This window comes from Salvia hispanica, chromosome 3 (assembly GCF_029641045.1).
Source record: "Salvia hispanica isolate PSC_SH4W2 chromosome 3, Shi_PSC_v1, whole genome shotgun sequence".
NCBI lineage: Eukaryota > Viridiplantae > Streptophyta > Magnoliopsida > Lamiales > Lamiaceae > Salvia > Salvia hispanica.
Genome location: NC_142694.1, coordinates 54,588,058 through 54,612,854, shown reverse-complemented (window position 1 = coordinate 54,612,854; position 24,797 = coordinate 54,588,058). Strand labels below are relative to the sequence as shown.

General features: G+C 38.5%; 2 protein-coding genes and 1 pseudogene across 2 annotated transcripts; 1 reads left to right on the top strand and 2 right to left on the bottom strand.

Annotated features, from left to right (window-relative positions):
- Positions 1-1,677: 1,677 nt before the first annotated feature.
- LOC125210385 (subtilisin-like protease 4) lies at positions 1,678-3,776 on the bottom strand. Its single transcript, XM_048109942.2, has 2 exons — positions 2,898-3,776; positions 1,678-2,801 (listed from the first exon to the last, which is right to left on the bottom strand). Exons 1-2 carry the CDS (start codon positions 3,759-3,761, stop codon positions 1,719-1,721), a joined length of 1,947 nt encoding a protein of 648 aa, XP_047965899.2. The 5' UTR covers positions 3,762-3,776; the 3' UTR covers positions 1,678-1,718.
- A 13,909-nt stretch (positions 3,777-17,685) lies between these two features.
- LOC125210384 (subtilisin-like protease 3 pseudogene) lies at positions 17,686-20,081 on the top strand (annotated as a pseudogene).
- A 429-nt stretch (positions 20,082-20,510) lies between these two features.
- On the bottom strand, positions 20,511-22,876 carry LOC125210058 (subtilisin-like protease 3). The gene is made up of 2 exons (XM_048109629.2): positions 21,870-22,876; positions 20,511-21,741 (listed from the first exon to the last, which is right to left on the bottom strand). Exons 1-2 carry the CDS (start codon positions 22,731-22,733, stop codon positions 20,677-20,679), a joined length of 1,929 nt encoding a protein of 642 aa, XP_047965586.1. The 5' UTR covers positions 22,734-22,876; the 3' UTR covers positions 20,511-20,676.
- Positions 22,877-24,797: the final 1,921 nt, after the last annotated feature.

Here is a 24,797-nt window from a genome sequence, read left to right as displayed (position 1 = left end):
CTTCTCATTCTCATCAGCCTCGGGCTTCTTTTCATCACTGCCACTGCCACTCAGAATATCCCATAGCTCTTGTTGCATCAAGATTGCCTTCATCAGTGAATTTCTCCACCTCGAATTTGGCTGTGGACATTTCTCGAATAGCTGGTGTGCACCAAGATAGGCTTAGAAACAGACCCTCTGAACTTTGATCCGCCCAGAAATCAACCAAGAAAACCTCAACTCGTTTCCCACAGACGGCGCCACTTGTTGGGTTGCACCGCCGATCAATCACACACAATTGAAAGCAAGAAAATAAAGCACACAAGGAAATAACGTGGTTCGGCAAAGTTTCCTACATCCACGGAGAAGATGACCGGAGTTTATTGATTTAGCTCACAAACAAGTCTCACACTCTATGATACTGAAACGCCTATGGCTAATCACAAGTGAGGCTTATACTATCAAATTGTGCGTGTGTAATGTGTGTGTTCTACCCACTACAAAACTGAGCTATCAAACTAATACCCCCTCCGTCCCACAAAAGATGTCACACTTTTGGGACGGCACGGGATTTTAGGAGATTTTATTTTGTGTGTTAAATGGAGAGAGAAAATATTATTTTAATATTCATGCGAGAGAGAATTTTTTCCAAAAATAGAAATATGACATCTTTTATGAGACAAACTAAAAAGGAAAGTGTGATATCTTTTGTGGGACGGAGGGAGTATATGAAGTGAGAATACAAGAATGAAAACTAACTAACTCCGTTAGCTGGAATCAGTTGTAACCGCTACCTTCCAACGGCTAGTACAAACTGACAGATTGAGCTCATTCTTGATTTCCTCTTCAACCCCAACGGCTCCTTTCTTTAGTTCAAAACTCGGCTAAGTTTCGGGGTCATAACCTTCTCACTATCCATCGTTTTCAATCAATCTTGGATCATCGGCTAAGTCGGTGACGTATCCAAGGACGGTTAAAAATGTTGGTAAATCGAATTCGGCGTACCATGTCGAGATCGTTGCGCTACCAAAGTTGAGTGTGAGCGTGGAGCCAACTCAACTAATATTCTCTAAAGTGAGATAGACACTGAGGTATAAAGTGAGCTTCACCCGCTTATCTATTCTGGGTGTGGAAACTGTTTCTCAAGGTTTGCTTAGTTGGATTTCTGCCGATCACTTGATCTCTTTTCCGATCGCAGTTATATATCAACATCATTAACCACTTCTATAACTTCAAGCATCCTGAAACTGGCACTATAATAAAATTTGTAGTTATTGATATAATTATGAAAGGATATGAATACTCTAATTTTAATTTTAAATACATTTTTATAAATATGTATTTGTGTGTAAAATATATTCCCAAATTTACTAGTAACTTTTTCAGTAATTTCTTCTAATTTTAAATTGTATGTACACGTATATAATTATTATTATGTGTAGAATGAAATTATTTCCTCTCTGAAATAATTCACTAAAACTTGAAAAAAATATGATAGTACAAATTAAAAGTCCATGTAACGCACAACTGGACCACTAGCTAGCTAGTTAAGAAAAATGAACACAATAATATTCTTTTTTCCCCCTAAAAGTAGTCTCTTTTTAAAATTTTGTTTCAACCAAAAAACAGTCTTGTGTATTACCACCCCAAATCTATACCAAAGAAAGGAAATGATTTTTTATTCAAATCAAGTTTGAAATTTGAATCACCAGTTTTGAACAACAGTCGAGGCAAGGCCTTCAAATTATGCACTCCTCTACAGTGCATTTTTCCATATACGTAACAGCAATCGGAGATGCAACCAAGTAATCGGCAGAAATCCAGCTAAGCAATCCTTGAGAAACAGTATGCACGGCTGGAATAGATAAGCGGGTGAAGCTCACATTATAACTCAGTTCCTGTCCCACTTTAGAGAATATCAGTTGCCTTGGCTCTACACTCACACTCACGTTTCGTGGCTCAACGATATCAACATGGTATGACGAATTCGCTTCCCCAACATTTGTAACCGTCCTTGTATATGTCACCGACTTATCCGACGATCCAAGATTGATTGAAAACGATGGATAGTTCAGTTCTGCATCTTTAATAGACTTCACATTCGAGCAATTCACCCTCCGATGAATGGTTATGAAGATTTCCCGTTCGGTGTAATTCAAGCCACACAAGTAGGGAATATAGCTCTCTGGTCGAAGGTCGTAAACCAGACCAGGATTACTGGCTTTGGTAGGATTCACATGGCCACTACCTATTGAGTAAGGGTCAGCAGCAAGGTGGTTTTGAACTTCAATCGGTTTGCCACCGAGGTTGACACGGTCAGCGGTGGTCATGATGGCCGACTTCACTGCAGCTGGCGACCAGTTCGGGTGCGCGCTCTTCAGCAGCGCTGCCACGCCGCTGAGATGAGGGCACGACATGGAGGTGCCCGAGTCTATGTTGAATTGACCTCCGATCCAAGCTGCGAGAATGTTGCTTCCCGGCCCGATGATGTCTGGTTTGAGGATTCCATGGCTTTGTCTGTTCGGGCCTCGTGACGAAAATGACGCTACGTATGGGGCGTGAGGATCGCCTATTTGAGTTCCTTGGAACACGATTTTGGCGGTTGGAGTGGAAGTGTTATTTAGGTAGGTTTTGATTTTGACGGCGTCTGTGAAGGTGAGCTGCGACATGGGAAGAGTTTGATTGGATTCTAAGTTTATACTGTAGCCTGCGTATGCATCGTTCATCAAAATCATGGCAACGCCACCGGCGTTTTTCACGGTTTCGGCAGCAGCTGGGGCGATAGGTGTGTCCTTTTCACACATGACAATCTTTCCAGCAACCTTTTGGCAAAGGAAAAATAAAAATAAAATAAATATCAGTGTATAATGAGAACTTAATTGGTTTTAGAATGGAACATTGCGGATTTCTATCACAACCTCGGCTTTATCCAACGTGCCCGGATTGCATTCGGAAGAATTAGTATTTGTGGCGCCAGGAAAAACCAATGCCAAATCAGCTGAGGAGAAGTTATGCGGCTGGAACACCGCTTCCCCGCTCAATTTCTGGCCGTCTCCGAGCACTACTGTTGCCGCCAATCTTCTATCAATGGTGCTAGCGCCGACAGTGAGGATCCACGGCGCAACGTTGTTGACGGAACCTGAGGCAGGTCCAAGGTTCCCAGCGGAGCAGCTGACGAAGATTCCCTTCTCCACCGCCCGGAACGCGCCTATCGCTATGCTGTCGCGGTAATAAGGGGCCAATGGACTACTCAGCGATATTGAGAGTATGTCCACGCCGTCTCCAATGGCAGCGTCTATTCCGGCCAGAAAGGCGCTCTCGAGGCAGCCCTCGACTCCGCAGACTTTGTACATAGCCACATGAGCCAGCGGCGCGACTCCAGACGCCGTGCCGTTTGCGCTGCCAAAAACACTGGCGCCTCTCACGAAATTCCCGCCCGCCGTGCTGGAAGTGTGCGTGCCATGTCCTTTCTCATCGACTGGGCTCGGGCTTTCGGTGAGGAAGCTTCTCGCTCCAATGAGCTTGTTGTTACAGGCCGAGGAGTTGAAGTCACACCGCCCCTTCCATTTGGCGGGAGGGGGCGGAACCCCCTCGTCGCTGAATGAGGGATGGCCCGGTGTGATCCCGGAATCTAGGATGCCGATTATGACGCCCTTTCCGTAATTGGATGATTTCCAGAAACCTGTATTCTGGTTCAGTCCCAAGAAATTGGGAGTTTGGGTTGTGTCGAGCTCGTAAACATTTTCGCGGTGCACTGACACGAAGCCCTCTGTATTTTCCATGGCTCTCACTTCAGCTGCTGATAGTCTTGCTGAGAAACCAGAGAAAACGTGGTTGTAGCGATGGAGAAGACGTGGCTGGAGCTCTTCATTGGCTGCTAAAAATGAATATTCATTAATAATGTTGATTTGTGGGTCGATTTGGACGATGTACGTCTCTAGAGTTTCTTCTGATTTTACAAAATTGAATATCCAGATGCAGATCACAAGTAGAAAACAGGGGAATCTCATACTTGTAAATTGCTTGCAACTATTATTTCAGTGGAAGAAGAGATGACGCATATATAGAAGCTGATGATGAGCATTTATTTATACAGCACGACGCATACTTTTTTGTATTAAATGAATTCTTGAGTAAATATGGTACGATACAGATGGAAAAGAATAATACAGATACTCCTTCCGTTCTATAATAATTATTCAATTAATACATTAAACAATTTTTTTTATCTCTAATTAAATATATTTAATTTTCTTTCTCTTTTCATCTAATACTTGCATACACTCTTTCTCTCTTCAATTAAATAAATTAACCAACAACTCCTAAAATACCATATCAACTAAAAAATGTGTTATATTTTACTAATTTTGTATTAAAACTCGTGTCGTTTCAAATTTTTTTTATTTTATCTTAAGTTGGATGGAGTGTGTTTTCAACGTAGTACTAATTTTTTCCATAAAATCTAACGTTGACTTGTAGATGTATACTATTTGCAATTTCATGATTTATAGTTCATCAATGCAATCAATTTTACTAATATCATTAATTATGATTGAGGAGTAATAAATTAGGGATGTCAATCGGACTAATCCGTTCGGGTTTGAGCCAATCTATTGGGGTTGTCGGGTTATTTGGGTGCGGGCTATTTGGGTTATCAATTTTCGGGTCATAATTTTTCAAACTTAGCCCTAACCCACCGGATTTCGGGCTAACCCATCGGGCTATTCGGGCCTAAAAACTTTCGAAAATTATTTCTTGTATCAAAATTTTCTTCTACGAAATGATTTTAAGTTTTGATATTTTTCTTCTTCTTGGTTTTAGAATTTAATAAAATCTTTAAATTTTCATAGTTTTCTTCAATAATAGTTGGAGAGAATCCTTTCATCTCGATCGACTACAACATAAAATAAATAAATCAAAATTAAATCAATCAGTTTGAATTAAATCTTGTGTTTGTGTTATTATTTTGGCATTATTCATAGTTAATTCTTTACGAAAATTGAAAATCATATCTTACATGAATTATTATTAAAATGATAAATATATTGAGACTTTGATGGGTTAGTTCTTAATTTTGTACTTATTAGATGGCTTTGGTGGTGGTAAGACAGTAGTGACAGATAGTGGGACGATGAAATAATGAGTCGAGGTGAAACTTAAAAGTTGATAGTGTGGGACCGAGTGGAAAAGTGTAGAATGAAGATTGAAGAAGACTAATGATTGTGTCATATGAAATTCAAAAATACAAAAAATCCCTAAAAATTAATACTCCCTCAGTCCCATAAAAATATGTGCACTTTCCATTTTGGTCTGTCCCATAAAAATAATGTAAGTCTCACTTTCAACTAACACTACTTTAATTATCATTCTCCTCCTCTCTCTTACTTAACTATATCTTTCTACTCATCTCTCTTACTGATACGCTCAGATTTTGCACTATTTTAAGGTCATTATTTGGTTCATTTTTAATGTCAAAGTTGCATTACATGTCATTTATTTGTATATTTTATCTATTTTGGTATTTTAACGTGTTTTGTGAGAAATGTGCATATTTGAGCCTAAAAAGGGAGTCAAAACGTGAAATCTGGAAATTTGGAGCTTCAAGTGGCGTCCGGCGACCTCCGCAACACTTCCGGCGACCGCCGGGAAGTGCGTGGAGACCGCCACAAAAGAGTCAGAAGTTTCTGATTAACGCGCGGCGACCGCTGGCCAAGGTGCGGCAGCCCGCCACAAGAATACGGTGCACAACAGCTGTGTTCAAACTCAATTTTCCGGAGATACTGAAGTCCAATCAGGGTGTTCTATATGTCATTCTCTTATTCTTCGAATGAGCTTCGCATTGGTACCAATATCACCTCAATCGTAGTTCTGTGGAGAAAGTTATGGTCGTTCTACCAAAGTCGCGCAAAGTTGTCAACTGCAGTATAGACGGAAATTTAAAGAAGGAAAGAAGATATTACCTTGTGAAGCCAAATCTTACAAAAATTTCATCTTTCCTATTGCTTAGAGGAGACTTTTTACCAAATTTAAATCCTTCTCAAGCCTATATACACCCCATAACCTAATTTATAGAATTCATCCTTCCATATAGCCCCAAAAAGGGGAGCTTTCATAGCTCCTCCTCCAACCCTAATTCTTCATCATCTTTTTGTCAATTACTTCCATAGCATAAATTTGAGAGTTCTTCATTGTGCAAGAGGTTGAAGCAAGAAGCAAGAGATCATCAAAGCGCTACAAGGATTCAACCTTTGAGTTTTATTTGCTTTAGCACTTATGTTTATTTTGTCTTCACTTCAATCTATGTTTTTAGCTTATTCAATTATGCCTAACTAAATTCATAGGATTCTTTGGATGTGTTAGTAACTTTTATTGGTTTGTACAATTCTTTTTTCTATTTAATATCCGTTTTGTTTTTGCTTTGTTTCTTCCCTAAGTTATTATTGACGCTTCACGTCTAAGTGACACATTCTGTGTTGATCCAATATAACTTGCTTCATAACTGTGAGAGAGTTCTAGCGAGTTAGGTCCACTTAGTAGACACTACAATTAGCTTCCTTTAAAACGATACTGTTAATTGAGAGTGAGGACTTTTTAAGGGTCTTAGGAGCTTTATGGAGTTACGTGTTAGGATTGACAACCCTAATGTTAGTAATCAACGTTTGCATCGCATGAGCATAAGCTAGGTGACTCGTCCTTTCAAACTATAAACTGTGCTAGGGTATTGTAGTTGGAATTTGTATAACCATAATTGTGAACGCGCATCCCTTAAATTCTCTTATCTCTCATATTTTATCTTTGTGATTTAATTGCATTTAGCGCTTTTCTTGTTTTTAATTGTTTTTTCTTTCAAAAATCCAAAACTCTCTTGTTTCTCTAGATAGTATTTGACGCTTAGTACATAATAACCAGTTGCAATTATATTCCACGAGTTCGATATCCCGGTACTGACCTTTAGCTATACTATTCCTACTTTGTATACTTGCAGGTATTTTTAGTGTTAATAAATAGTGCATCACTTACTTTACCTATATTGTCTTAATTCTCGTGCCATATCCAAGTCTATATTTTTGTGGGACGGAAGGAGTATTTTTTAGTTAAAAGTTGCAACCCGTCAGGCCGACCCGTAATCCGTTCAAGCCAACCCATTTAGTCGGTTTTGTATTCGGGTTACAAAATTACAGCCTTAACTCACTAATTTTATCGGACTATTCGAGCGACCTATGGATTTCGAGTTGGATTGACTTCCCTATGTTAAATTAACAAAAATTGTACGCATAAAATTGGACATTTTGGGTATTCTACAGTAGGATGCATTTATTAAGATACATATATAGAAGCTGATGATGACCATTTATTAATACAGTAAGATATACACTTTTTTGTATTAAATGAATTCTTGAGCAAATGTGGTATTATCTTTTTACATTATATATGAATAAAAGGAGGTTTGACTCTTAAATATTAATGAATACTATTTGCAGTTTTATGATATGTAGTTTCATTAATAAATATTACCACTGCCATTTTGTTTTGAGGAAAGTACAGATGGAAAAGAATGGGTAGTGATAAAATGCAAATCTATATATTGTACAAACTCCAAACTATAATCTGGACCGTTAGAAAATGTCAACAGATGACTAAAATACATCAACAGAAAATGTCAACACAGTTTCAACATATTTTCAACACAACATCAACCGTTGACATTGTGTTGACATTTTCTGTTGATATAATTTTGTCATCTGTTGATATTATCTAACGGTCCAGATCATAGTTTAGAGTTTGTACAATATTTAGAGTTTGCATTTGATTACATCCCGGAAAAGAATAATACAGATACTCCTTCCATTCTCTAATAATTATCTAATTAATACATTCAACAACTTTTTATCTCCTTTTAAATATTCAATTTTCTTTCTTTTTTATTTAATACTTACATCCACTCTTTCTTTTTTTAATTGATTAAACTAACCAACAATTCTGATAAACTCATAGTTTAGGATGGTTTTAGAGGTATTTAACACATGTTTTTGTTGAATTAAGGTGTTTATAATAGGTTTTCACCCATTTAGTCATCAAATAGATGAAGTAATGAGTTTGTTGGAGTTTTGAAGTAAAAACAGGTTGAAACGGGAAAAACGAAGCAAACGGGATGATTCGAGAGAGTTCGCCCGGTCGGGCGTTTTCCATATACAAAACGCACGCCTGGCCGGACGTTTGAAGAAGAGAACAGAAAGTTCACCCGGCCGGGTGTTTTTCATCTGACGAAACGCCCGGTCGGGCGTTTGAAGACTGAAGTGTGATTGCTCCAGAACCCGGCCGAGCGTTTTTCATCTGACGAAACGCCCCGTCGGGCGTTTGAAGATTGAAGTGCGATTGCTCCAGAATGCCCGGCCGGGCATTTTCACACTCATAAATCGCCCGGCCGGGCGTTAGCTACTGATGCTCACTTTTGCCCCTTGCTCACTCCGGATATAAAAGGGTTCTCACTCATTTTCGAACCCTAACTTCCCCACTGCAAAATTGAGAGAGAAATCGAGAGATTCAAGAGGATTGAAGACGAGGCTTCCATCTTCAAGAGATTGAAGAAGAAGACTCTCCCCAACATCAAGTCCACCTTAGGGAGTTCTATTTTCCATTCCTATCATGTTTTCCTTTGTTCTAGACCACCTTAGGGATATTGGTGAAGTTTGTATGGAATCCATGGGCTAAACCTTGATTTGTGCTTATCTATCTCTTTTGTGTTGGTTTTGTTGGTTATTGGGCTTTTTCATTATCTAATTGCTTAGCTACCAATTGGATATGTCTTGTTCTAATTATTGTCATTGAGAGATGCTTGATTAGATTATTAAATAATCAACAACTACGTGCGTTTTATGTGATCGAGAGATGCATAGCTAGATAGAGGGCTTGGGTCCGTAGGCCTTAGGAGTCGGCCTTGACTTGTAGGGAGGAGACTCTGGCATTAGAGGTCGATCAACGAGTTAGATGCACCCGAGAGGGGGTCTAGCCAATTATCCCGACTTTCCTAGCCACACATGAGACCCAATAGATGAGCATGATCCCTAGGTGAACACCCGTGATCCATACCAACGGATCCATATCCCTACCTTCCCAATTTGTGTGAAAACTACCTTTTATTTGCTTTAGTTTCCTAATTTGCTCTTATTTGCTTACTTGTTCTTTGTTCTTAGTTCGCAGTTTAAGAAAAACCAAAAACCCCTTTTATCTAGATAGTGTTCAAAGTTGCATCGTAGTACTCAAGCCGGCATTTAGTCTTCGAGGATCGATAATTTCAATTTTTCACGTGCTACATACCCCATACACTTGTGGGTGACGTATTGATTGCAAATTTAGCATGAGTCAAACTCCTAAAATACTATGTTGACTAAGAAATGTACTCCCTCCGTCCCTCTGTAGTAGAGACAATTCTTTTCAGCATTGGATTTAAGAAAAATTGTTTTAAATGAGTTAAGTAAAAGGAGAATAAAGAAGAAAGGAAAAAAGTACAGAGATGAAGAGAGAGTAGAGTACATTTTGCTTAAAAGGAAATGACTCAGTTACAGTGGGACAACCCAAAATAGAATACGACTCAGCTACAGAGGGACGAAGTGCGTATTATCTTAGACACAAAGGATAGAATAGTTTAATAACAAAATGTGAGTGTAATGAGTTAGTGAAATATGAGGCATACCTACCCTTTATGATAAAAGAATAAAATATAATTAATATGAGACAAATGAAAATGACAAAAGCGAACAATTAATGTGAGATGATTGTAATATTATGAATGTTACTAGTACTTACTCTCTCTTTACTCCTTGTAGAAAATTACTCCCTCCGTCTCTTAAATTTTGTCACATTTTAACTGGGTACGGATGGTACAAAATATAATGGAAAGTGAGTTGAAAAAGTCGGAGTTCGTGAAATTAATATATGGTTATGCATTATGGAGTAATTTATTTGCCAATGTGTGTTAATTGTTAATCAGTGAATAGTTAAAAACCCTGAGGTAGAGTTTTGAGATATCCATAATTATTTGTTTTTGTTTTGGCTATCAATGTATTCTTATGTTGGGCTTTAGTTTCAATAAAGAATTATATAGAAGTCCACCATAAGCTTATATAGCCCAATGATGAATGAAAACAATCAATTTACTTCCCTTTTTTCTAATTTTGTCGGCAAACATGCACCCTCAATTAGAGGTGTGTATTCGGGTTTCGGTTCGATTTTTCAACCAAACCGAATCAAACCTGAAAAATTAAATTTAGGCTAAAATTAAAATCAAAAACCAAAAAATCGAAAATCGAAAATTAAAAAACCGAACCAAACAGAAAAAACCGAAATTAAAAAAAAAAAAAAAAAACCAAAATAAAAATACTCCCTCCGTCCATAAAAAATAGAGCACATTTACCATTTTTGGCCGTCCAAAAAAAATAGAGCACATTCATTTATGGAAAGTTTTCAACAAATAATAACCCTACACATCATTCCACTAACACTATTTCTCACTTATTGTTTCTCCTTCTCTCTTACTTTTTCCCTTCTCTCTTACTCTACCAATTCTACATTAAAATTCGTGCCAAACACCAATTGCTCTATTTTTTTGTGGACGGAGGAGTATTATATATATAATTTATTTTATTTTATATGTACTAATAGAATATAAATATATATTATAAAATTAATAGAATATATATAATAAGTACATATTATATAAAAATATATTAAAAGAATATATATTATACTATATGATATAATATACTAAATTAATGGAGTAGAATAAATATAAATAATATTATATTTAAATAAAACTCGTTTTCTCAGTTTTTCGGTTTTTTTTCCGTCCGAACCGACCGAACCGAAAAACTAAATTTTTTGTATTTTTAAAACCGAATCGAACAAGAAAAACCGAAAAAATCGAATCGAATTTTAAAATTTCTGTTTGGTTTGGTTCGGTACGGATATTCGGTTTTAGGTTTTTTTCTCACCCCTTCACTCAATACTCTCTCTCTCCCTCCCTCTACTTTTCATCTCTCCAGAAATCGGCAAGTCGCCGACCAACAGTCCGAAACTCCGCCGTCGCTCATCTCCACGGCGTCTGCGTCTGCTCTGCCTCGCCTCCGTCCTCTCCTTCTTGCTTTGCTTCGGCCTTCTTTCCTCCTTCATCCTCCGTTGAAGAAGATTCCTAGAGCTTAGAGCTTCAAAATCCACGCTTAAGCTTAAACCTAGTGAAATTTTATGGTACCAATTCTAATTTATGTCGCCTCTATCACACTTTGGAGTTGAATTTTTGAGTTAAATAGAAGAAATCCAAACTTAGGTTGAATTTCTGAAAAGGGGCTAACTCTATGTCCTTAATTCATGAATTTTTGTGAATAATTGCTTAATCTGGATAAAGCTCTATGCTTCTTGGTATAATTGAACATGTTTTGAATTAGGAGTTAAATTCAAATCAACACTTTCTTGAATTATGTAAAGTGACCGAAAGTTGAGCTAATGGGTTACTATAATTTTGGTTTATTTGATTCAATTTGCTTTAGATATATGAGCATCTCTTGTTGACAATTTTTCAGCCGTTATAGGATGCAATCTTTATGATAATCAACTTAAGTGCAGCCCGCCTAAGAGAATAATAATGTGTCGCATATAAGGTAGTGTCTTTCTCACCTCATCGTTTAATATAATGCTCTTAATCAAGCTGATTATTGTTGCTCGTGCAGTTATATAATAAAATAAAGTAAATCGACTTGTGCTCTGCATATAGAAGAACTGTGTGTTGATATTTTCATCTTTACTGCGTGTGTGAGGTACTAGTTCGATGATTTCGATTATTTAAGTTGTTTCATCGTTGTTGGTTGATGGAGAGTGGTGATATGAGCAATGTAATGATATTCACAAGGTCGGTGTTTGATAATTCATCAAGTGTTATTAGTTGCTATTGATTTGCATTTTGGTGATCTATGTAAATCTTGTGGTTTTGAATGTTATGGTACTACGGTGAGTACCAAATTATGTTTGTTTAGTAATTCAAGTAAGTTTAATACTTTGTGTAATCCTTGGATTAGTGTGATCTTATCCCTTTAGTTTTAGAAATTACCGAACATAGAACATGTTAATAAAAAGGGATTGACAAACTGGTATTTTAGTGTCGTGATTGGTATGTTGATATGCTTAATTGTTGAGTTTTTGTGCTCAATGGTTATTTCCAGCCAATTACTATATGTTTTGGAGTTCATGTGTTTGTTGAGTGTTTTAGGCAAAAATAGGCAGAAATGGGCGAAACAGGGGTCTCACCCGATCGGGTGCAGTATTGTTCAAAAATACCACCCGGCCGGGTGGCATTTAGAAGCCGTGGAGAGGCCAGAGAGTTCGAGAGAAGTCCCACCCGGTCGGGTGATTTTCCAATACAACAATTGTACCCGGCCGGGTGGTGAATTTATACCTGCGAGAGTCCAGAGAGTTGCGGAAAGTGCAGACCCGGCCGGGTGAGTTTCCTGTGCAATAATTGCACCCGGTCGGGTACGACGTCGCTGGCGATTTTTCCTTTTCAAAAGCGCGATTTTTAGAGGAGAAGAATAAGAATGAAGATCTATGGCAACTCTACTCATTCTCTACCGCCGTAAAACACACAATCCATCTCTCTAAAGCACTCTTGTAAGAAGATTGAAGATTCAAGCTTCAATTCCAACGCCAATTGTACTCCGTATCATGTTTTCCATTGTTTTTCTTAGTTTAGACTTGTTTTCTTCCATGAATATGAGTAGCTAAACTTCTTTTATGTAGAATTTTTGGTGAAGATGCATTGATTCATAGTTTTAATCCAATTGACTTCGTTTTTATCTAGCTCTTGTAATTGTTTGGTTTATTCTTGTGCTTTTTCCTGTCAATTGCTTGATCACCAATGGGTAGTGTTAGGGTTTCTTAGAGTAATCAAGAGGTGAAATAATTAATCTTAAAATAGGAATAATCCACACCTTTATTCAATAAAACTCGGGAAAGTTGAGATTCTGAGTGGGATCTTTAATCTAATCGATCTTTTGGGAGTAAAGTCTAAGACTTAGAAGGGGACTTCAATTGTTACACTTGATCTGCGGATTTCTCACCTTGGGAAAGGGTCAAATCCATATTTGTGATTGATTCAACAATTCTAGAGACTTTAAATGGTAATTTAATTTCAATTGGGTTAGGCTATGAGTTGTGCATCAGATCCTTGAATTCTGCATATTTCTTCATCTCTGTCTGCAACTTGTTTCTTTGTTCTCTTGTTTAAGTGTTTTCTTTTAATCTCTGAATTATATGCTTTCAGTAGCTGTTAGCTTTAAATCCAAAATTGATCGTCTGGATAGTAGTCAAAATTGGTACGTGGTACTTAGGTTTACACTTAATTGTCTCTGTGGGATACGATATACTCTTGCTTACTATTTGGGTAAAATAAAGTTGAGTTAGGGATGCTTGGATGTGAGATATTGACATACTTAGATTTTACATGGTTTTAAAGGGTGGTTTTGTATGAATTTGATCATATTTGTCTATTATTGGACGTGTTTATATATACTTCTCTATTATGTTGGTATGTTGACCATTTTGTTAAGAATGTGTAGAAAAAGGTACAAACTATGTGGATGTGCAGCAGCCTTGGTTTGAGACAATTTTTACTGGAGAGTTTGAAGTCCAATCAGTCTCATATGCATATCAATCTCTTCGTCTTCGAAAGAGCTTCGCGTGGGTATCTCGCACACCTCAATCGGAGTTCGGTAGAAGAAGTTATGGCCGTTACAAGAACACTGCGCAGTCCAAAAATTACACCCGGCCGGGTACGTTATTTTGGCATATTTTCTTGCCAAAAACGCGATTTTTGATGGGAGATTAAAGAGAAAAACGCCTAGGGTTCATAGGATTCGATACCTACCGCCTCCAACACTCACACACACCCCCAAGAACATCTTGAGAGAGAGAATTGAAGATTGAAGGCTCCAGATCGGAAGATTGAAGACTTCATTCCATAGATTCATTCCACAGGAGTTCTTAGTATCTATCTCATATGTCTTTCATTGAATTCTTTGTTTCAAACATGGTTTTTGTGAAGAACATGAGTAGCTAAACATTTCTTGTAGAATTCTTGGTGATGATGCATTAATTTCATAGTTTTTATCCAATTGATTTTGCTCTTGCCTTGCTCTTGTGGTTATTTGATTATTCTTGGGTTTATTCCTTTCAATTGTTTGATCACCACTTGATTGTGTAGGATTAATTAGATTAATTGGGAGATGAAATAATTAATCTGGAAATAAGAATAATTCACACCTTAATGCAATAAAACTCGGGAGAGTTGAGGTTTTGAGTGAGGTCTTTGACCTAATCGAACTTTTGGGAGTTAAGAGTTTTAGGATTAGAAGGGGACTTCAATCCTAGCGCTTAATCTACAGGTTTCTCACCTCGGGAGGGGGTTTAATCTATAATTGTGGCCGACTTAGTAACTCTAGAGACACCAAAAGGTAAGACAACTTGATTGGATAAGAGCTTGGAATTGTGCATCGGATCCTTGAGTTCTACATTTTTCTCCATATATCTGTTCACTTCGTGTTTACTTGCTTTTATTTATTTACTTGTTCATTTTATGCTTTTCGTAGTGTTAAAACAAAACCAAACTTTTCCTGATTCTCTAGATAGTAGTTAATTTTTGTTCGTGGTAGTTAAGTTGACATAAATTAGTCTCTGTGGGATACGATACTCTTGCTTGCTAATTGCTACACTAGCCCCGTACACTTGCGGGTATCACTTGTGTTAAAATAAGTCGAGTCAGATATCAAGCTTCTTCTATGGACGATCTAGCCTCCATTCTGTTATTATCTTATGGAGGGTCTAGCTTCTATTCTGTACATATCTTACATGGATTATCTAGCTTCCATTATGTTATTATTATATGGACGGTCTAGCTTCTATTCTGTACATATCTCATGGAGAATATCCACCTCCATTCCAAAATATCGTATAGAGGGTTTAGCATCTATTTGGAAAATAAATATATTTCAAGGGTTGATCTAGCCTCCATCTCAACTCATACGGATGGCCTAGCTTCCATCTTTGAATAATCTGTTATGAATTTCTAAAACTCTCAAAGTCGGAGTTTAAGGCTCGTTATATGTTTGACTATATATATCTGGAAATATTTGTTGTGTTTGAAGCCTAATAGCTACTGGTCAATGTTACATGTTTATGAGAATGTGTAAGAAAGTAGTGATATTATGTGAATATTTTACTTTGTGTGGAGACTTTATGATCTTATAAGAATCTTGGAGTTTCCCTTTTGCCATTATGGGTTTCCATTTTATATTAATGAAGAAATGCTAAATGAGAGCAATTTGAATACTAAGTGAGTTAATTGAAGCTCTATATGTTATCATGATCATGTAAAATTGCTACACAGGTGTGGATACACATGAAATTAAATGACGTGTTAAGTTTTCTTTTTGTTGAATCAGATTAATCATTTAATTTTAATCGTATTGCAGGTAATTTATATATATCTTTTATTTGAGAAGTCTACTTTATAATATGTGAATAAACTACTGAGCTTTTAAAGCTCACCACTTTTCAGATTGTTTGTTTAATAGATAAAAGCCCTCATACTCTAAGCAGTTGCATCCCCATCAAGTCACCAGTCTTACGATTTTTGGTTATTACCTTTTTATTGATGTGTATTTTTGTTCGTTTATAGGCAGGTTGAATGTTTCATAAAATTATGCTTACTTGTTGGCAAAGTTATCAGCCTTTTAAGATAAAAAGAGTTTTATGGGTTTTCTACCGCCCTATCTTTAATAATATTTGTATTTTGGAATTTTGATAATCACAACACAAGGTGACATCGCTTATTCAGTTTTTAGCTAGTCGAGCAAGGGTGTTACAATTTTGGAAAAAAAAAGCGGGTGTCACAATTTTTCTCTATTTTCTATATTTGTATACACTAAAAAATTTTAAAATCTTAATCGTTTAGAGTACTATTTACATTTAAATTATTTCTATATTTTTATCTTGTTATATAGTGTTAAAATAAAGATTTATGAATAAAATTAAATTAGTACTTTCATTAAACAACTAAAAAGAATACATAATTTTACGTATCATCCATATGATTGAAGCATGTCCAAATTTCTTGAATTAGGTTTTATGAGGGTTAGTCATATTGCTCTTTATCACATCTTGCCTGAGAGAAATAAAGATCGAGAAGCGGATTATGAAAATTGTGTAGGAAGTGTATTTATAGGTAAAAAAGATTAAAAATCACTTACGACTATAATAAAATTCTATAATAGTCGTTGATTAAAAAAAGGCCATTTGAATTGTTGTTATTATTTTACTTTATTTTAAAATCAATTTTATATTAAAATACTCCTTCCGTTCCATAGTAATAGAGTTATTTCATTTTTTAGTAAAAGTCAACACATTTTTCCACACCTACTTTACCCTCTCTTACTTTTTTCTCTCTTCATCTCTCTACCTTTTTCATTTTCCACTTTATTCTCTCTTTACTTAACTCACCTAACATAATTTTTCTTAATCTCCGTGCCGAAAAGTTTTGCCTCCATTACTATGGAACGGAGGGAGTATAAAAAAATAACGGATGAGTCACAGTGGCCTCACCATTGAGAGAACGCATGTTCACAGATAGAGTGTGCTTTGAACAGCGCATCATCGTGCTTAGCAGTTAAGCACGCGACGACGTGCTTTGGCAAATGCTAAGCATGTTGATGCGCATGTCTTTACTAGCACATACACCATTTTTTAGTCTTGGGAATGATACATACAATGAATGATATAATCGTTATATACTCTCTCCGTCTAACTCTAAGTGGAATATTTCTTATTTGACACTAGATTTTATGTAGTTTTGTTTGGTAAGTTAAGTGTAAAGAGAATAAAATAAGAGAGGGAAAAAAGTAAAGAGAATGACGATTCTATTTTAGTAAATGTGTCATTTAACAAAATATTTCAAAAAGGAAAATGTGTGACTTAAAAATTGATAAAGTAAAAAGTAAGATAGAAAAAAGAAATATATTAGTGAAAAATAAGTCAAACCCATAGATAGAAATAACTTTTCTAAAATAGAGTTTTAATTTCTATTTTAAGAAATGGCTCAAAAAGAAAAGAGTTTATGGTCTATTTTTAGAAACGGAGGGAGGAGGGACAGCAATATGAATATTATAATTACTTTATGATTTTCTAAAACCAATTACAGCAATTTATTATACACCAATAAAAGATTCTGAACGAATTTGAAAAATCTGTTTCTCAATTACATATATTTTCCTTCGCAATTCTCCACTTGTATGGTAAATTTCTCAATATATGGAATGAATTCTGTGCACTGTTCTGTATAAATAATGCTCTTCACCAGCTTCCATATTCTTCCATTGAAATAATAGTTGCAAGTATGAGAATCCCCTGTTTTCTACTCCCTCCGTCCCAAGGTATTAGACTAACTTTCCCTTTTGGGATGTCCCAACATATTAGACTCATTTCTTTTTTTAGCAAAAAACATGTATCTTATTTTATTCCCCACCTACTTTTTTCTCTCTTCTCTCCCCTACTTTTTCCCTCTCTCATACTTTACTCTCTCCACTTTAACTATTTAAATATCAATTCCTTAAATCATGTGCCTAAAAGAAGTGAGTCTAATACTCCGGGACGGAGGGAGTACTTGTGATGTGCATATTCAATTTTGTAACAGCAGAAGAAACTCTAGATACGTACATTTTCCAATTCGATCCACAAATCAACAATATTAATGACGAGCTCGAGTCACGTCTTCTCCATCGCTATAAAAACGTTTTCTCAGGTTTCTCAGCAAGACTATCAGCAGCTGAAGCGAAAGCCATGGAAAATACAGAGGGCTTCGTGTCGGTGCGCCGCGAAAAAGTCTACGAGCTCGACACCATCCACACTCCTAACTTCTTGGGGCTGAACCAGAATGCCGTTTCTGGAAACCTTCCAATTACGGAAAGGGCGTCATAATCGGCGTCATGGACACCGGGCCACCCGTCGTTCAACGACGAGGGGGTCCCGCCCCCTCCCGCCAAATGGAAGGGGTGGTGTGACTTCAAATCCTCAGGCTGTAACAACAAGCTCATTGGAGCGAGAAGCTTCCTGGCAGAGAGGCCGAGCCCGGTCGATGAGCAAGGACACGGCACGCACACTTCCAGCACGGCTGGCGGGAATTTCGTGAGAGAGAGCAGCACGGCGTCTGGAGTCGCGCCGCTAGCTCATGTGGCCATGTACAAAGTTTGCGGAGACAGGGACTGCCCCCAGAGCGCCCTGCTCGCTGGAATAGACGCCGCTATTGCAGACGGCGTGGACATAATCTCAATATCACTGAGCGGTGAATCGCTTCCTTTTTTCAGCGACAGCATCGCGGTAGGCGCGTTCTGGGCGGTGCAGAATGGGGTCTTTGTCAGCTGCTCCGCCGGGAACAGCGGACCTTCCTCTTATACTGTCTCCAACTCTGCACCGTGGGTCCTCACTGTCGGTGCTAGCACCGTTAATAGGAAATTGGCGGCTACAGTAGTACTCGGAGACGGCCAGGAATTGAGCGGGGAAGCGGTGTCCCACCCGCCTAACTTCTCATCCGCTGATTTGGCATTGATTTTTCCTGGCGCCACTAATACTACTACTTCCGAATGCCGTCCGGGCACGTTGGACAAAGCTGAGGTTATTGATACAAATTTTTCATCCTAAACTCAATCGATCAATTGGAGTGACTAATTAAACTTATATAATAATTTCAATTCTCTTTTTACACGAAGTAAGATATTATTATATTTAATTTTTTTCATTTGCCAACAGGTTGCCGGAAAGATTGTCATGTGTGAAAGGATCGAACCATATGCCACAGCTGCCGAATCCGTGAAGAAAGTCGGTGGCGCAGCCGTGATTTTGATGAACGGAGTATCCGCAGGCTACAGTTTTAATTTAGTAGCATATCAAACTCTCCCCATGTTGGAGCTCAGCTTCAATGATGCACACAAAATCAAAACCTACATCAAAAAGACTTCCACTCCAACCGCCAAAATCATGTTCGATCCCCACGCCCCATTAGTAGCATCCTTTTCGTCACGAGGCCCGAACAAACAAAGCCGTGGAATCCTAAAACCCGACATCATCGGACCCGGAAGCAACATTCTTGCAGCTTGGATCGGAGGTCAATTCAACATAGACTCGGGCACCTCCATGTCGTGCCCTCATCTCAGCGGCGTGGCAGCGCTGCTGAAGAGCGCGCACCCGGACTGGTCGATTACCTCTCGATGATCTTGAACCGGATCACTATCATGAATAACAATATCTGATCTATCAAATCAACCCGCCGTCAAGACTTGAATAGTATAACATAGGAAGTTCATTTATCCAACCGAATCAAAATTGGGATTCCTAACTCAATTACTCCAAAATGATATTTATCATCCGTTTCCTTGTTTTTTCTATAACCCACCTTGCGTTTTCCTTGGACAATCTCGCCAGCTGCAGTGAAGTCGGCCATCATGACCACCGCGGACCGTGTCAACCTCGGTGGCAAACCAATTGAAGATCAAAACTACCTTGCTGCTGACCCTTACTCAATAGGTAGTGGCCATGTGAATCCTACCAAAGCCAGTAATCCTGGTCTGGTTTACGACCTTCAACCAGAGAGCTATATTCCCTACTTGTGTGGCTTGAATTACACCGAACGGGAAATCTTCATAACCATTCATCGGAGGGTGAATTGCTCGAATGTGAAGTCTATTAAAGATGCAGAACTGAACTATCCATCGTTTTCAATCAATCTAGGATCGTCGACTAAGTCGGTGACGTATACAAGGACGGTTACAAATGTTGGTGAATCGAATTCGGTGTACCATGTGGAGATTGTTGCGCCACCAAAGGTGAGAGTGAGTGTGGAGCCAACGCAATTGATATTTTCTAAAGTGGGACAGGAACTGAGTTATAATGTGAGCTTCACCCGCTTATCTATTCCAGCCGTGGAAACTGTTTCTCAAGGATTGCTTAGCTGGATTTCTGCGGATCACTTGGTCGCATCTCCGATTGCAGTTACATATGAACATCGTTAACCACTTCTTCAACTTCAAGTATCCTCTAATTTGTGTAGACTGAAATTATTTTCCTCACCGAAATAATTCACTCAAACTTGAAAAAATATGATACAAATTAAAAGTCCATGTAACGCTCAATTGGACGTACTAGTTAAGAAAATTGAACATTATAATATTCCTTTTTTCCCCTAAAAATAGTCTCTTTTTTGTAAATTTTGTTTCACCCTAAAGATAGTCTTATTTGTGAGTATTAACACCCCAAATCTACCCTAAGAAAGGAATATGATTTTTTATTAAAATCAAGATTGAATCACCAGTTTACAACAACAATCGAAGCGAGGCCTTCAAATATTGTTTAGTGCACCTGCACCAGCTAATTTCTTTTATCTTTGATTTAAATGCTTATTGCACTTCTCTACAGAGCATTTTTCCCATATGAAAAATTACTAGTAAATTTGGGGATATATTTATTAAACACACGAATACTTATTTATGAAAATGTAGCTAAAATTAAAATTAAAGTATGTATATCTTTGATAAGTATTCGACACTTCCAATAACAACAAATTTTATTATAATGCATGTTTCGGGATGCTTGAAGTTGAAGAAGAGGTTAATGATGTTCATATGTAACTGCAATCGGAGATGCGACCAAGTGATCCGCAGAAATCCAGCTAAGCAATCCTTGAGAAACAGTTTCCACGGCCGGAATAGATAACCGGGTGAAGCTCACTTTATAACTCAGTTTCTGTCCCACTTTAGAGAATTTCAGTTGCGCTGGCTCTACACTCACTTTCACTTTTCGTGGCGCAGCGATCTTAACATGGTACGACGAATTCGCTCCCCCAACATTTGTAACCGTCCTTGTATACGTCACTGACTTAGCTGACGATCCAAGATTGATTGAAAACGATGGATAGTTCAGTTCTGCATCGGCAATAGGTGTCACACTCAAGCAATTGACCCTGCGCTGAACGATGATGCCGACTTGCTGGTCGGTGTAATTCAAGCCGCACAAGTAGGGAATGTAATTCTCTGGTTGGAGGTCATAAACCAGGTCGGGGTTATTCGCTTTTATAGGATTGACATGGCCACTACCTATTGAGTAAGGGTCAGCAGCAAGGAGGTTATGATCTTCAATCGGTTTGCCACTGAGGTTGATGCGGTACGCAGTGGTCATGATGGCGGACCGAACTGCAGCTGGCGACCAGTCTGGGTGCGCGCTTTTCAGCAGCGCTGCGACGCCGCTGACATGAGGGCACGCCATGGAGGTGCCCGAGATGATGTTGAATTGACCTTTATTGTCTCCGATCCAAGCTGCGAGAATGTTGCTTCCGGGCCCGATGATGTCTGGTTTGAGGATTCCACGGCTTTGTCTGTTCGGGCCTCGTGACGAAAATGACGCTACGTATGGGGCGTGAGGATCGCCTATTTGAGTTCCTTGGAACACGATTTTGGCGGTTGGAGTGGAAGTGTTATTTAGGTAGGTTTTGATTTTGCATGCGTCTTTGAAGCTGAGCTGTAACATGGGGAGAATTTGATTTGCTACTAAGTTTAAACTGTAGCCTGCGGATTCTCCGTTCACCAAAATCATGGCTGCGCCACCGGCGATTTTCATGGATTCGGCAGGTGCAGCGATTGATCCGCTCCTTTCACACATGACAATTTTTCCAGCAACCTGTAGGCAAATGAAAGAAAAATAAACAGAGTAGTACAAAATATCTCACTTCAGTGTAAAAAGAAAACTGAAATCCATTATTAGTCTATTGATTTTAGGATGGAATCCTATGGATTTTTATAACTAACCTCGGCTTTGTCCAACGTGCCCGGGCTACATTTGGAAGAGGTATTGTCTCTGGCTCCAGGAAAAACCAATGCCAAATGAGCAGAGGAGAAGTTACGCGGCTGGAACATCGCTTCCCCGCTCAATTTCTGGCCGTCTCCGAGCACTACCGTGGCCGCCAATCTCCTATCAACGGTGCTAGCGCCTACAGTGAGGACCCACGGAGCAGCGTTGGAGACGGAACCAGAGGAAGGTCCCCTGTTCCCGGCGGAGCAGCTGACAAAGACACCCTTCTCCACCGCCCGGAAGGCGCCTAATGCGACGCTGTCGCTGTAAAAAGGGACCGATGCAACACCCAGCGACATTGACATTATGTCCACGCCGTCTCCGATGGCAGCGTCTATTCCGGCGAGCAAGGCGCTCTCGGGGCAGCCCTGGACTCCGCAGACTCTGTACATAGCCACATGAGCCAGCGGCGCAACTCCAGATGACGTGCCATTCGCGCTGCCATAAACGCCGGCGCCTCTCACGAAATTCCCACCGGCCGTGCTGGAAGTGTGCGTGCCGTGGCCTTGCTCATCGACCGGGCTTGGGCTCTCAGCGAGGAAGCTTCTCGCTCCGATGAGCTTGTTGTTACAGCCTGAGGAGTTGAAGTCACACCGCCCCTTCCATTTGGCGGGAGGGGGCGGGACCCCCTCGTCGCTGAATGAGGGATGGCCCGGTGTGATCCCGGAGTCCAGGATGCCGATTATGACGCCCTTTCCGTAATTGGAAGATTTCCAGAAACCAGCATTCTGGTTCAGTCCCAAGAAGTTGGGAGTGTGGGTTGTGTGGAGCTCGTAAACTTTTTCGCGGCGCACCGATACGAAGCCCTCTGTGTTTTCCATGGCTTTCACTTCAGCTGCTGATAGTCTTGCTGAGAAACCAGAGAAAACGTGGTTATAGCGATGGAGAAGACGTGGTTCGAGCTCTTCATTGGCTGCGTAAAGTGAATATTGATTAATATTGTTGATTTGTGGGTTGATTTGGACGATGTACGTCTCTAGAGTTTCTTCTGATTTTACAAAATTGAATAAGCAGATCACAAGTAGAAAACAGGGGATTCTCATACTTGTGAATTGCCTGCAACTATTACATCAAAGTTGATTATGCCATTATTTATTCAGTACGATGCACACACTTTTGTAACATTTTCCACTAGTAAAGATTAAATGAATTCTTTAGTAAATGTGATTTGATCGTTTTTATATATTGGATATGCGTAAAAGCTAAGTTTGACTCTTGTGAATATAAATGTATACTTACTATTTGCAGTTTTATGATTTGTAGATTCATCAATAAATATTACTCCTATCATTTGTATTGAGGAAAGTACAAAAAGAAAAGAATAAAGTGAATATATAAAATATTTTGATATGTCATAGTATTATATAGAGTCCAGATTTGCTAATACACGACCTTATTACTATCATCACCATTATGTCATTATCACATATACTCCAGTATATAAAATACAAAAACGGATTAGGGACATTTTCAATAACTTGAGGCAATATGGCATCCACACGGCTCCATAGTCAAAAAATCACTTTATAAGTATGAATGTTTATCTCCATTATCCACCTACCTCGTACATAAAGCACATAAAATAAAATTAATAATACCAACATTAAACAAGTACAGTATAATTCTTTTTCAACTAGATCTTACTGGAATCAGCTATGTTTGTCTTTATATCTATATGAATTCAAAAGTAATTCATTTATAAAAAAAAATTGAATTCATATATTATTATTATTGCTATATCTTTTCTCTTGTATATTAAGATTTATATTTATGGATAAAATAAATTAAAAACTAAGATAAAAAATACTCCATAATTCTACGCATGAATTCATATATTATTATTATTGCTATATCTTTTCTGTTGTATATTAAGATTTATATTTATGGATAAAATAAATTAAAAACTAAGATAAAAATACTCCATAATTCTACGCATTATCGATGTGGTCGAGTGTGCCCAAATTTCTAAGAGCATCCCCATCCGTGCTTTTATTTAAAAGCACGGAGGTGGGCCCGGACCCACTTTTACTCCTTGTCCTTAGCTAAGAGCACAACACACACATCCGTGCTATTCCGCAAGGACAAGCTCAAGGGTCCCATCATTCTATTATTCAATTTAAATACTTCAATTACTAAAAACATTTCTACATTATAAAAATACATTAAAAAATAAAAATTACATAATTAAAATCCTAAAAAATAAAAATTACTCCCTCCGTCCCTGAAAATTTGTCACTTATTTCCTTTTTCGTCCGTCCCTAAAAATTTATCACATTTCACTTTTATCATATTTGGTAGTGGACCTCACATTCCACTAACTTATTCCCCTTCACATTTTATTTTAAAACTAATATATAAAAGTAGGACTTATTTGTCACTAACTTTTTCAACTCACTTTCTATTACATTTCTTAAAACCCGTGTCCGGTCAAATGGTGACGAATTTTGGGGGACAGAGGGAGTACATAATTAAAATCCTAAAAAATAAAAATACATAATTAAAATCCTACAGATTAAAAAATACACACGTGGAAGACTAGTCATCTATCCCCAATGTTCTCTTGAGACCCCGGATCATTCCCTCATGTGTTGAAAGTTGCTCCGGAGTCATCTTAGACGTATCGTGCATATAGAGTTGACCCAAGAGGACCCACAACGAGTTGTTCGAGGGTGGAGGAGGCACAAAGGGAGCGGGGACGGGGGCGGATGGAATCGGGGCGCGACGGCGGGTGGTCGTCGCCTTCTTCCTTCATTGCGGCCGGCAGGAACTGCTCGGGCCAGCGTCGGGGCTACCCAAGTTAGTTCCGGCAAGCTGGGTAGCCACATCATCGAAGGCGCCGTCGGATAGGGCTACCGACCTCGACCGTTTGCTGGAGGAGCTGGAGG

Bases quoted from the DNA above. Each gene is read 5' to 3' on its own strand.
- LOC125210385 (XM_048109942.2), bottom strand. From the start codon at position 3,761: ATGGAAAATACAGAGGGCTTCGTGTCAGTGCACCGCGAAAATGTTTAC. The intron at 2,802-2,897 runs GTTGTGATAGAA...CTTTGCCAAAAG, and splicing joins GCACGTTGGATAAAGCCGAG to GTTGCTGGAAAGATTGTCAT.
- LOC125210058 (XM_048109629.2), bottom strand. From the start codon at position 22,733: ATGGAAAACACAGAGGGCTTCGTATCGGTGCGCCGCGAAAAAGTTTAC. The intron at 21,742-21,869 runs GTTAGTTATAAA...ATTTGCCTACAG, and splicing joins GCACGTTGGACAAAGCCGAG to GTTGCTGGAAAAATTGTCAT.